Raw genomic sequence first — 12,201 nt, 5'->3', positions numbered from 1 at the left:
AATTCCACTCCTGAGTATTTATCTGAAGAAATCCAACACACTAATTTGAAAAGATATATGCACCCCTATGTTCATTGCAGCACTATTTACAATAGCCAAGACATGGAAGCAATCCAAGTGTCTGTCAATAGATTGGATAAAGAAGAGGTGATATATATATATATATATATATATATATATATATATATATATATCTCACATATATATATGTATGTGATATATATACACATATATATGTATGTATATATGTATGTATGTGTATATATATGTATATGTGTATATATATATACACACAGACACACACACACAAGGGAATATTACTCAGCCATAAAAAAGAATGAAATCTTCCCATTTCAGACAACGTGGGTGGATCTAGAGGGTATTATGCTAAGTAAAATAAGTAAGAGTGAGAAAGATAAATACCATATGATCTCACTTATATGTGGAATCTAAAGAACAAAATAAATGAACAAACAGAAACAGACTCAGATACAGAGAACAAACTGATGGTTGCCAGAGGGTAGGGGGGTTGGGGAACTGGGTGAAAAAGATGAAGGGATTTGTAAGTAGAAATTCATAGTTACAAAATAGTCATGGGGATTTAGAGTACAGCATAGAGAATATGGTCAATAATGTTGTAATAACTAAGTATTGTGCCAGGTGGGCAGTAGACTGATCAGGGGGGTCACTTTGTAAATTATATAAATGTCTAACCATCATGCTGTATACATGAAACTAATATAAAATAATATTGCATGTCAACTGCAATTGAAAAAAAAATTAAGTCAAAAAATTAAGGGACAGGAGAGCTATAGAGTGATTGACTGGCAGCATTAAGGGCCCACATAAGGTTCACGGTCATTAATTTAAACTGATATTAGCCATGTGGTGTGTATTTTCCTCCAGCCAGGTTTAGTTGTATGGATTTAGGCTCCTTGATGTGTATTTGAACTTAGCCAAAATTATGATTTTTCCAGGGAAGCAATACAAAGTGAGAGAGGGGCAGGAGAGTGGAGTGTATATGTAAAGGAGTGATTATAAAGGTTAAGCATGACATTTGAGATAGGGAAGGAGGGGAAAGAAGTCAATAAGGGAGCAAGAGATGGTGAAAATCTGGTAGAGCCAATGGACTGGAGATTCTGGTGAGGTTGAAGAATCATGGAGTCTTTGTACAAAAGGAAGTTATCTGGAAAAAGGGAAGGTGATTGCCATAGAGAGGGATGTTTGAATTTGAGATTATGGAAGGGCTGCTATAATTGCTGTGACAAGGCCTAGGGTATAGCCATACAAGTGAGTAGTTGAGGTGGGATCAAGGGCAATGTCATAGAGGAGAAATGTTCAAGGAACTGATTAAGATAGTGTGTGAGAATGATCATTTTTTAGCTTACCAGGAATTAAGACAGTACTACTACCATTGAGAATGAATACATTCCAGGAGGTAAAATCTTTGAGAAGTATGGGGGACAAAACTGAAGGTTGGTAGACGACAACAGTGAGGATCAGTTGGTGCCAAGCTATCAAAAGCTGGAAGTTTTCAGGGAGATGGGAAAGGAATGGTCTAAAGGGAGCAATGAGAAGCAAGGATGACATTTACCCAAACATCAGGCTCTGTGGTACAATGGTGGTAAGAGAGAAATCATCTTCTCTTGAGTGGGCTTCAGGGGACACAGAATCCTCAGGGAAGAGCCTGGTTTCTGTTAGGGGGACACAATGAAGGGCACATTCAGAGAAGAGGTTGAGGATATGGAGAATTATCGAGGGGACATTGTATTTTAGGAGTAGGGGAGGGGTTCGAGAAGTGAACTAAAGAGGGGATGTGGTCACAGCCTTATTGAGGTTAGAATGTGGTAGTTGAGGGAGGTCTGGGGATCTTGGGATTCTTGTGGTGACTGGTACAAATGGGGATAAACATCATCATTGGATGTGTTCTGAGGGATTCAGGGCAGGTAGGGGCTGCAGGATTTTGAAGCTGGGGCTACGGAGGGGGAGGGAATTGGGGCTTCCTGTCAACCCCTAGCGATGTGGAAATTCAGTCTTACACTCATGGCACTGGTTCACACAATGCTACATATTGCTCCTGGAAGCAGAGATCACATAAATTTGTAGTGATAGAAAAATGGGCTAGAAACTACACTTTACATTCAGGATAGGACTACTGCTGGGAAGTGGGAAGCTGAATGGCCTTGCGGCCCGAGGCAAGGATGTCCTGATTTTTCTGTAATGTTTTTATTCCTAAAAGAAGAAAAAGTAAATATAACCAAATGTTAACAATATTCAAATCTGAGTGGTGGAAACACTGGTGTTTATTATATTTAATACCTGGGACATTGTAGGTACTCGATGAATATTATTTTTTGAATGAGTCTGCCTTTCTCTTAAGAGTTTCTCCAACAGACAAAATTCTCAAATTAACGCAATGTGCTACAAGAACATAGAAAAGATAATGGAGAGAGATTGGGGGGGGGGGCTTGAGCAATCCTTGTACAGAGTGATTGGTGATCTATGTAGAAGTCTACCACCACACATGAGCCATATGAAAAATATGGGGTGAAACTAAAGACATAGCGCTACTCCATTTTACCTTAATGCTCTAAGGTTCTGGGTGAGTATCCAGAAAATGACGTTGAAGATTTAGTCCTTTCAAGTAACTACTGGATCCTCACTTTTCTCCCCCAACATAGACACTGGGTGGTGCTGCTATCCGAGACATCTGCTCTATCATGGATTTATTATTTCAATCTACAAACAGGTACGTAATTATCCAGTGTCTCCTACGGGCCAAGCAAAGTGCGAGGGATCGGGATATAAAGATGAATAGATTCAGTAGATTCTCGCCTGATTACCTTAAACTGGCTACCACCATGTCCAGTGGGTGAGAAAACTGAAAATGTGACTTTTACATAAGAGAGCAGCACTGTCACAGATATGTCCAGCTGTGGGAATGAAGGAACCTGAACTGCCACCGTCTCCATGAGCACCCCTCCTCCATGACCTGGCCAAAGATTAGAACAGATAACACAGCATCGCTTCCAAACCATTGTTTGGTCGTCACCCCATATTTAGGCTCCTGTGTCTATAAAAAGCCAAGAGAGCCTGACTAGGGCTCCTTCAGCTTGAATCTCGGAGTTCAGACATTCAAAGATAACTGGGCAAGAAGTGGCTGCTTATTGCAGAGGCCTCTATTATAGTGGAGGAATGAATATACTTGGGAAGAAGGGAAATGGAACCTCCTGACGAAAATAGCAGGAGATTTGAGGGAGGCCTGCCCTGGGCAAATCAGAGAGGGCTTGGACTGGGTCTGGGGACGCGGGTCCGGTATGGCGTCATCAAAACGCTGATGCAGGGTTAAGGTCCTGAGTAGAGGCAAGACAGTGGACACAGGCCTGCAAGGCTAGAGCGGAGGGAGGGGCGAGGAGGCGGGCCTGGGTTCCCTCGACCAACCGGAGAGGTCTGGGGCAGGGTCATGGGCGGGGCCTGCCTCAAGGCTTATAACTGCAGGGTTCCGCGGCGGGAAGGCTAAGCTCGGCCAGTGTGCGGAGCGGCCTCGGGTCAGCCGGCTGCCTTTCACCGGTCTTCAAGCCTTCAGGTGAGGACGGGCGGCTCCCCTGGAGCCAGAGGGCTGGAGGCTGAAGGGCGCGGCGGACGCAGGGCAGGGACTGGAGAGGCCGGGTTGGGACTGGCGTTTCGGATCTGCGCCTCCTGGCGAGTCCGCGCCTTTGTCTTCTGCGCGCGATGACTTGTCCGCTGTGGCTGCAGGTCCCAGGCTGTGAGGACGGGGAGCTTGGGGACCTTCGGGAATGGGCCCTTGGGGGATGGCCCTTTGCTCTCTCCCCTCCCGTGGCCGATAGGTGAGGCTGGGCCTCCGATTTGGATGATAGTTATTTTAAAATGTAAGCAAAGTGCTGCCAACAAACTGGCCTTTGTGCCAAGCCCTGTTATTTATTTGAAGTCCCTGTTTCTCACCTTTGGAGATTGGCGTCTGATTCACTGATCATAGGAAGGTCTTAGGGTGACCTCGAGGGAAAGGAGGTATATTTGGAACTTCTGGCTGCTTGGGGCCTTGCCATTTTACCCTGGGCACTAGATGTGCATTAAAACCTCCAGGTTGGGGTCAGGCACGCGCATGAGAGCTCTGCTCTCCGGTCTCTAGGGTCTCCTATTGTCTCTTCGCGACAAACCGAGTGGTCACAGGGCACCTCATCTCCTAGCTTCATGCCTCGCCTCTCCCTCTGTGGAGAAAATGCACTGAAATAAAATAAAAATCAACTCTATTTGGTTTTCTCCTATTCTGCTGAAGTCCTTGGTCTGATCCTAATTAGCTGTGTCTTCTTACAGTGTTTACAAACCAGTGCACAAGGAGCTATTATGAGACGTTTAATTAGTTATAACTGGATTAAATACCTTCCTCTCTTACTGTAGCCCCTTAATCTACTTTCTTTGGGCAGATGAAATAGATGGAAATTAGTCCAACTTAATCTACCATTTTTTGTGTGCTGCTTCCTACCCTCCAAGAAAAATGCCCCACCTTCCCCAAGTAACTAAATACAAAGTGAAGATGCTCAAACAGTGCCATCTCCTGTGACAAATTCATTAACTGGTTAAAGCCAGTCCTTATTTTTCTCTTCTATCTCTAACTGCTCTTGTGCTTCTATCACCTCCATTTTACCTTTGCTGTGATTTTAAGAGTCAGACATATTGGCTGGGGATTTCTAGAGCATCTTGGTTTCTAGTGCATCCTAATCCAATTGCATTTACTGCCTATCAGAGATGGGGTAATGATGTGGAATAAAAAGTAATCTAATAAAAACATGATTTTTCTAAGATCTGTTGCTGTTTTCCTGTTGAAAATCAACAGGTAAAATACACATTGATATTCAATGTGAGAATTTTAATTTTGGCTGTTAACTCCTTAGTGTGATAATAGTTCTACCAGATAAGGTTTGTTATGGTGTTTTTTTTCCCCCAGTCTTTCTTTTAGTCAAGATGAGTGATAAGCCAGACTTGTCCGAAGTGGAGAAATTTGACAGGTCAAAACTGAAGAAAACTAACACAGAAGAAAAAAATACTCTCCCCTCAAAGGAAAGTAAGTCATATGGGCTTTCTAGTTGAGACAAACAATGGTGAAAATTGATACACTTAGTAAATAAATGCTTCTAGTAAATTTTGCCATAAACTGAGCAATAGAGTACCAATGTATTTAATGCAACATTTAAAAATATTAAATAGTTGCATTTTTACTTGGCTTATATAAGTAAGTGGTTCTCACAAAATAGGCCCTAGTAGTAATGGGAGAATTAAAAAACTTTAGTAATTTTTGTTGGAAAATTACTAAAAACCACATTTAAACCGATCTTGGAATATTGGACTTAGGATTGAAAGCATCTTAGTTTTGTCAAACTTTTAGTTATTGGGCATTTTTCTGCATCTAGCGATATGGGTCTGTGATCTCATCTGTAAAAAGCCTAGCAAACTGTGGTTTTGGCCTTCTCTAGCTGACCACGAGAAGAGGTGGGAGGATCAATTTAGATCTTGGGTATACTCAAGTCTCCCAGGGATCAAGGGATTGGTTTTTCCCTCTAGACTTACACTGTGCTGAAGAAACTCCAAGCCAAGGGGCAGGTTTTGTCATGTCAGCATTGTATGAAATTTCCAAAGTTAGTAAACATTGTCTGAAAGGGCATAACTTCATAATTGTTCATTGTATAGTGATAGATAAACCTGAAGAAAATACTTGACTTGCTCCTCATTCTCAGAATAACAATTGGGAAAATGACAGTATAAATCTACCTCTCAAATGGGAAAAAAAAAACCCACAGTTCATGTAGAGTCTGATGAACGTTCAGGTATTAATGCATGTGTGCATGCGTGCACACACACGACTGAGGATTTGTGGTTAGTGCCTTGACATTCTAAATTAAAAGCAGGTATGGCAGCCTTCAGTGACTTGGCAAAGAGCTCTTTTGGAAGAAACTGAACTTACTCTTAGGAAAGTGCCCTCTTAATGATTTTGTGTGTGTGTGTGTGTTTATGTTTTTTCCCCAGCTATCCAGCAGGAAAAAGAGTGTGTTCAAACATCGTAAAATGAGGATCTTCTCCCAGCAGCAAATGTCAACATTGCCTGAGTCTCTTGGTTTGGGGCTTGTTTTTTGTAAACCTTTGTGTTGTAGAGATTTCAGGCATCTTCTGATGTCTTCTCACCCATACTCCCTGGCTAAGGGGTAGCCAGTGTTCCTTTACATACATTTTTAAACTTTCCATTGTGCATAAATTCCAACTGGCAGATGCTGTCAATAATCTCACCATTGATGACTTTTGTGTGTGTAGTCCTTGCACCTCTTATAGGATAAGCCACTTTTACCCTTCTACAATGGATGCCTCCATTGCTCCATAATCTTCATGAAGTTGCATGCTTTTGCAGCTTTTCACAATTTATTTTCATTTCTAATGTAGCAATAACATAATAAATATAATCACTATGTTAAGGCTCCAGTGGTTCATTCTTGGTAGTCTTCTAAGGAAGTACACAAGGGTACTCTTTTCAGCCAAAAAAAAAAAAAGGGGGGGGGCACAAGAAAGCTACGTTAGCAGATTTGTCACATGGAAACGGCACTTTTCTTTCTAGATCAAGTGGGTACTGACTTGGGAAGGCTAAGTGATTTTCTGTAGAGTAGGAATCAGAATTTGAGAACCTTTGGGAGAAGAGGTCATGTGGACTAGCCCTCTTATCTCAAAAATGAAGAAATGAAACCACAGGTCTGAAGTGACCTAAGGTGAGTAAGGGCTAGAATTTTAGCTAAACTCTCTTGGTTTCTAGAAAGTGATTTTCAGCTTAATGGGAGGGGACACCCAAGACAGGTTGGATAGGGAAGAGGGGCAGGAGGCAGTTGCTTACACACTGCTAAGCATGTGACTTTTTCTATTGAGCATAAACTCAGATATCTAATACCAGCTAATTTAGACCCACAGCACTGAACCTCTCTGGTCTAGTTCTTGTCCTGAACAGAATTCATTGTATAATGAACAAAGTATTTTTTGTGTTCGTGGTGACCATAAATGCTATGGACTGAATTATACCCCCCCAAGAAAACATTAATATGCTAAAACTCTGACCCCACAGTGTGATGGGATCTGGGGACGGTATTTAGGAGGTAATTAAGGTTAATTGAGGTCATAAGGGTGTGGCCCTAATCTGATAGGACTGTCCTTAGAGGAAGAAGAAGAGGCACCAGAGATTTCTCCCCACTACCACCAGCCATGTGATGGCACAACAAGAAGGTGGTGATCTGCAAGTCAGGAAAAGAGTTCTCACCAGAAACTGACCCTGCTGGTCCTTAGCCTGGGACTTCTATCCTCCAGAACCATGAGAAAATAAGTTACTATGGTTTAAGACACCCAGTCTGTGGTATTTTATTATGGCAACATGAGCAGACTAATACAATAAGGAATACATGTGAATAGGTAAGTCCAGATCCCTGCCCTAAACAACACTTTTATCACTTGAAATTTATAAGAAACAGTCACCTACATAATCCCACCAATTAGACATGTTAGCATTTGAATGTATAACCATCCAGACTGGTCTATTAGTATTCATATATTTTCCTACAGAAAGGGTTATGCTGTCCACTATCTATTTGCAATCTCAACTATTATCTTACTACCCATTTCTAAGGGCTGACATCCTTAAGTAATTTCTAGGTTTACAGGAAGTGGAAGCTATTTTCTCTGCAATAGCATAAACTTCCATAAGCAAAACAGCAGGTGGGGCAACTGATCAAATGTCAATGAGGTGACACAATCACAGGGCTTAGTGTAGCCTGAAGATTTGAGATTTGGAAGTCACCAGGTTAGTCACCAATACCTTACTTCTTGCCTGAACAATTATCCAATAGAGTCACTCAGCCCCTTGCTGTGACAGGATGGTTCCACTGTGCCCAAACCTGTCCTCCTGTACCTTCAATCCAATAGTTCTAAGACTGTGTGCTGGGGATCCACACAGCCTAGTTAATCTCTGATCCAGTATTTGAAGTCAACTGTTGGGTACCTGCCTCTTCTGATGACACTTCCCAGATCCTTTGGATCCAAGTTATATGCATGGGGAACCATCCTGTTTGCTGATGTGCTCAAGTTTGCTCATGATCAGATCTCTTTGCATCCTGATGCCATCATCTAACACATTTGCTCTCCTTTCAGTATTGCCATTTGCAAATTTGAGAAAGATACTGTACATCCATAACAGAGTCAGCAACCTCTGCATTTACACACTAATCCTGCACAAGATTAGGCTCATTTCAAAGGGCCTGACGAAAATAATGAACGTTGTCAGGTGAACTGTGGTTGGATAATAACTCCCATTGTTCAGTTGCATCTGCTAAACATTCTTTTAATAAACATAGTGATTCCATCCTGAGCAGTGTAAGTGTTGAACTGAGCTGGAGCAGATGAGGGTTACATGGTGGCAGGTGAAAGACATGTAACTGCTAACTAAGTATGTTATACAGATAAGAGGTAGGAAAAACAATTGCTCACCTAGAGTAGTTTTACTCAACATTACATAAAAATATAATATGGGGCTACTCTTCTAGTCACTATATAGACTTGCCTGTTTAACTACAAAAAGATTGCCTCTCCCCCACAATAAGCCCAGTATTAACAGGGGTTGAGATTTAGTGTCCTAAACAAAACAAAACAAAACAAAAAAATACCACACCAATTTCCTCCTCAGTCTCCAACCATGAAGGCACATATTGGTTCACCTCGTGTCACCTGTTTCCACCTTGAGCCAATGGCTGTGGCTCAGGGTCTGCAGGTCTATCATTGGTTGAGCCAATAAAAGGTGAGGCTTAGGCTGCTCTCAGTGGACACTCCCATCATCCAGTGATGCATATTTTCAGGACACTAAAAACAACAACAAAAGAGATTTCTGATAAAGATGGCAGAGTAGGTAAATGCTGTGCTTACCTCCTCTAGTGGCCACATCAAAATACAACTAAACTACAGAACAACCATGGTTTAGAATTGCCTGAAGTTTACCTGAACCAAAGACCTACAACTAAGGACACACAGAAGAAGCCACCTGGAGACTGGTAGGAGGGGCAGAGACACAGAATGGGATGGTCCCACAACCATGTGTGACTGTTAAAAATCGAGAGGGATATATCATCTGTGGAGGTCCCCCCAGAAGAAACAAGGCGTCCCAGCACCACACCAGGCTCCCCAGACCAGAGTTCCACTGCCAGAGAGTAAAGGACCATAACTTCATTCTTACGACAGCAAGGAGTTGGGTTTTGAAGTTCAGGTTCTCTCAAGGAACTCAAACTGATTTTTAAGCAGCTTTAATATCTTTATAGGTTTGCCCATTTCTGTTTGGAGACTGTGCTTTTGCCATTTCATGTATCTCTGGCTCACTGAGCATTTTGATCAAATCAGGAGGGAACAATTAGCAAATTATGTTCCTTAATTTGCACAAATGCTGCTGGGCCATGTCAGATAGTTCCTGCTTGAGCCAGGGTGGCTTAGCCCAGGACAACATTAGATTCTAGGTTAGAGGAAAAGAGCTCAAGTGGTAGAAAATAGTAGAACAGAAATTTTTAATGAATCTATTTGAAAACACATTGCATCATGTTATCATCAACTCCACAGAGTCTCAAAGCCTATCCATGTGGTGTCTCCAGCAGGATAGGGAGACTTCCTACAAGGCAGCTCAGAGGTCTCAACAAGCAAGGCAGAATCCACCGGTCCTAAAAATTAGATCTGTAATCGGTGTAACAACACTTCTACCATGTTCCAATGGTCAAAGAAATAACATGTCTGCCCAGGGTTAAGAGCAGGGGAAAACAGACAGGATCATTCAATGGAAAGAGTGTCAAGGAACGAGAGCCGTCCTCAATCTGAAATGTAGTGCCATGCACACACACTTGTTGAGACGCTGCTCGGTGCCACACACTGGGTATGACAATACAACAGGGTTGTACTCAAATAAAAATTTCACAAAGCAGGGAATTGAAAAAGTTATTTGTTTGAGGAATTTAAAAAATTGATTTCTGTATTGTGTATCATTCCTCATTTATATATTTAAATGCAGGCCTAATGTGTGGTATGATGGAAAAGTATTGTAGGCATACATTGATGGATATATCCGCTTCTGAACATTACTGCATATCACACATAAAGTATTTCTGAAATTTTTCGTAACACAGTCGTGGAACGATGTGAATAAGATGGTAAATAAAATTAATAGAAAAATAATTTTGACCTTATAGATTGCTGGAAATGTAGGTGTAGAAAAGTAACAAACAGAATTGGTCATTTAGAAAAGGGATGAAATACAACAAGGTTAAGAAAAATTCATGATTTTCCATGAAGCAAACTGCATTCATTATTGTCGATAATGTAAATGAGTAAGTATCTACAACAGTTTTGTCTTGGGAAACTTTACACTTTTAAAAATAAAGGCCCAAAGAGCTATTATGTCAATAGTATCAGCAAATATCACTGTATGACGTGTTAGAAGAGATTCAATAAACTTAAAATTTATTCTAAAATCATAATACAGAACAATCACATCATGTTAATGTCAACTCCAAATTCGTATGAAAAATATTTCATCTGAAAGAGTACAGAGGAGAATGGCATTTTTTTCCAGATATTTGAAAATCTCCTTAATATGTGGCCTACCAGAAGACAGATGGATTCTTATATCTGCTTCTGAACTTTATCTGTTGCCATATCAGATATAATGAACTTCTGGAAAATTCCACCATGCACTCCTGAGGGAATGAGAGTGAAAAAGTTAAATGTCATTGTAAGCCAAATATCCTCGAAAAGGCAGACCTACGGACCTAGGTCAGGAATGACCATTTAGGAGAGCCACGAATGGCAACATGGTGAAGGGAAAAAATCTACACTTTTCCCTGGAATAAATTACACTCTCTATATTTATTAAGGTAGACCGATAATGTTTTGTCCACGGTAAAAGTGCTTTCAATGTCGGCAGAAAGCCACGGGATCAAACACAAGAGTAGATCCCACTTTTAGTGCTACAGGTCTTTCTGTGAGAAAGGAGGTGGCTCTTAAAAGAGCCTTTGGGTTGCGATGTTCCGGTGTTGCTCAGGCAGCTCATTTGCAGCTAATGTGCAGGATCATGGCCTTGGTGGCCTCGAACAGGGCGTGCTTGCCAAGCTCCCCAGGCAGGAGCAGGCGCACGGCCGTCTGGATCTCATCTGAGGTGAGGGTGGTGCGCCGGGTGTTGCGGACCAGGCGCGAGGCCTCGTCAGCGATTCGCTCGAAGATGTCCTTCACGAACGAATCCATGACGCTCACGGTCTCCTGTGACAGGCTCAGGCCCTGGTGAACGCACTTCAGAACCCTGGGGAAGTAGGTGGCGAAACTGTCGGCACAGCGGCGGCGGCGGCGGCGGCGGCGCCTGGGCTGCTTCTGCTTTGGGTTCTCCAGCCCCGGCACTTCCGTGGACTTCTTGCCCAGGAATTCCTCGGAAGTAGCTTCAGAGACAGGCTCAGCCATGTCGCAGGCGGCTTCTCCACAGCTTGTGAGGAAAACTGGCGACAGCGACCGGTTTATATGGGCTGCATTCCCTGACGTCACGGGCAGTCTCCAGAGCTGATTGGGTAAAATGCCATGCAGGAGGCTGTCACAAAGTCACGCTATGTGACACGTGATCGGATAGGCTTCTGCTTGGCATCACGTGCACCAATCAGAGCGAGGATCCATCCACCTCTTAACTTCCTGTGACTGCCATCAGAAAAACGTTAGAAAGATGCTATATAGGGCAAAAAGTCATCTGATAATGTGAGCTGACTGATGCTCCAGCAGGAGAACTTTGAAAAGACTTCACCAAAAGCACCTGAATTGTAGACATTTCCACTTCCGTTTAGGCTCCTGGAGAGAGCCTGACCTTCATAACCCAATTCCTGACTGCTATCAGAATGACTCTCGCCACTTGAGCCCTTTTCCTCTAACCCAGAATCTACTGTTGTCCTGGGCTAAGCCACCCTGGGTCAGGCAGGAACTACCTGACATGGCCAGCAGCATTTGTGAAAATTAAGGGACCTGATTGGCTAACTGTTCCCTCCAGGTTTGATCAAAATTGAGCTCAGTGAGTCACAAAAATATGGAAGAACAAACCCATAGTCTCCAAACAGAAATGGGAAAACTTATAACGATATTAAAAATACTTCAATG

The 12,201-nt window shown here is 42.4% G+C and overlaps 1 protein-coding gene and 1 pseudogene across 1 annotated transcript; one reads left to right on the top strand and one right to left on the bottom strand.

Annotated features, from left to right (window-relative positions):
• Positions 1–3,466: 3,466 nt before the first annotated feature.
• TMSB15C (thymosin beta 15C) lies at positions 3,467–6,482 on the top strand. Its single transcript, XM_019718801.2, has 3 exons — positions 3,467–3,586; positions 4,967–5,083; positions 6,043–6,482. The coding sequence occupies exons 2-3, from the start codon at positions 4,984–4,986 to the stop codon at positions 6,078–6,080; spliced, it is 138 nt and encodes a 45-aa protein (XP_019574360.1). The 5' UTR covers positions 3,467–3,586; positions 4,967–4,983; the 3' UTR covers positions 6,081–6,482.
• A 4,636-nt stretch (positions 6,483–11,118) lies between these two features.
• On the bottom strand, positions 11,119–11,523 carry LOC109438757 (histone H2B type W-T pseudogene; annotated as a pseudogene).
• Positions 11,524–12,201: the final 678 nt, after the last annotated feature.

The sequence above is a fragment of the Rhinolophus sinicus genome, chromosome 18, assembly GCF_057876585.1.
Source record: "Rhinolophus sinicus isolate RSI-liver-muscle chromosome 18, RSI-T2T, whole genome shotgun sequence".
NCBI classification, from domain to species: domain Eukaryota; kingdom Metazoa; phylum Chordata; class Mammalia; order Chiroptera; family Rhinolophidae; genus Rhinolophus; species Rhinolophus sinicus.
This window is presented reverse-complemented; position numbering and strand designations above follow the sequence as displayed.

What these genes read in the sequence shown, in the direction of transcription:
- TMSB15C (XM_019718801.2), top strand. Translation starts at nt 4,984, where the DNA reads ATGAGTGATAAGCCAGACTTGTCCGAAGTGGAGAAATTTGACAGGTCA. An exon ending in TACTCTCCCCTCAAAGGAAA is followed by an intron (nt 5,084 to 6,042) that starts GTAAGTCATATG and finishes TTTTTTCCCCAG; the next exon opens with CTATCCAGCAGGAAAAAGAG.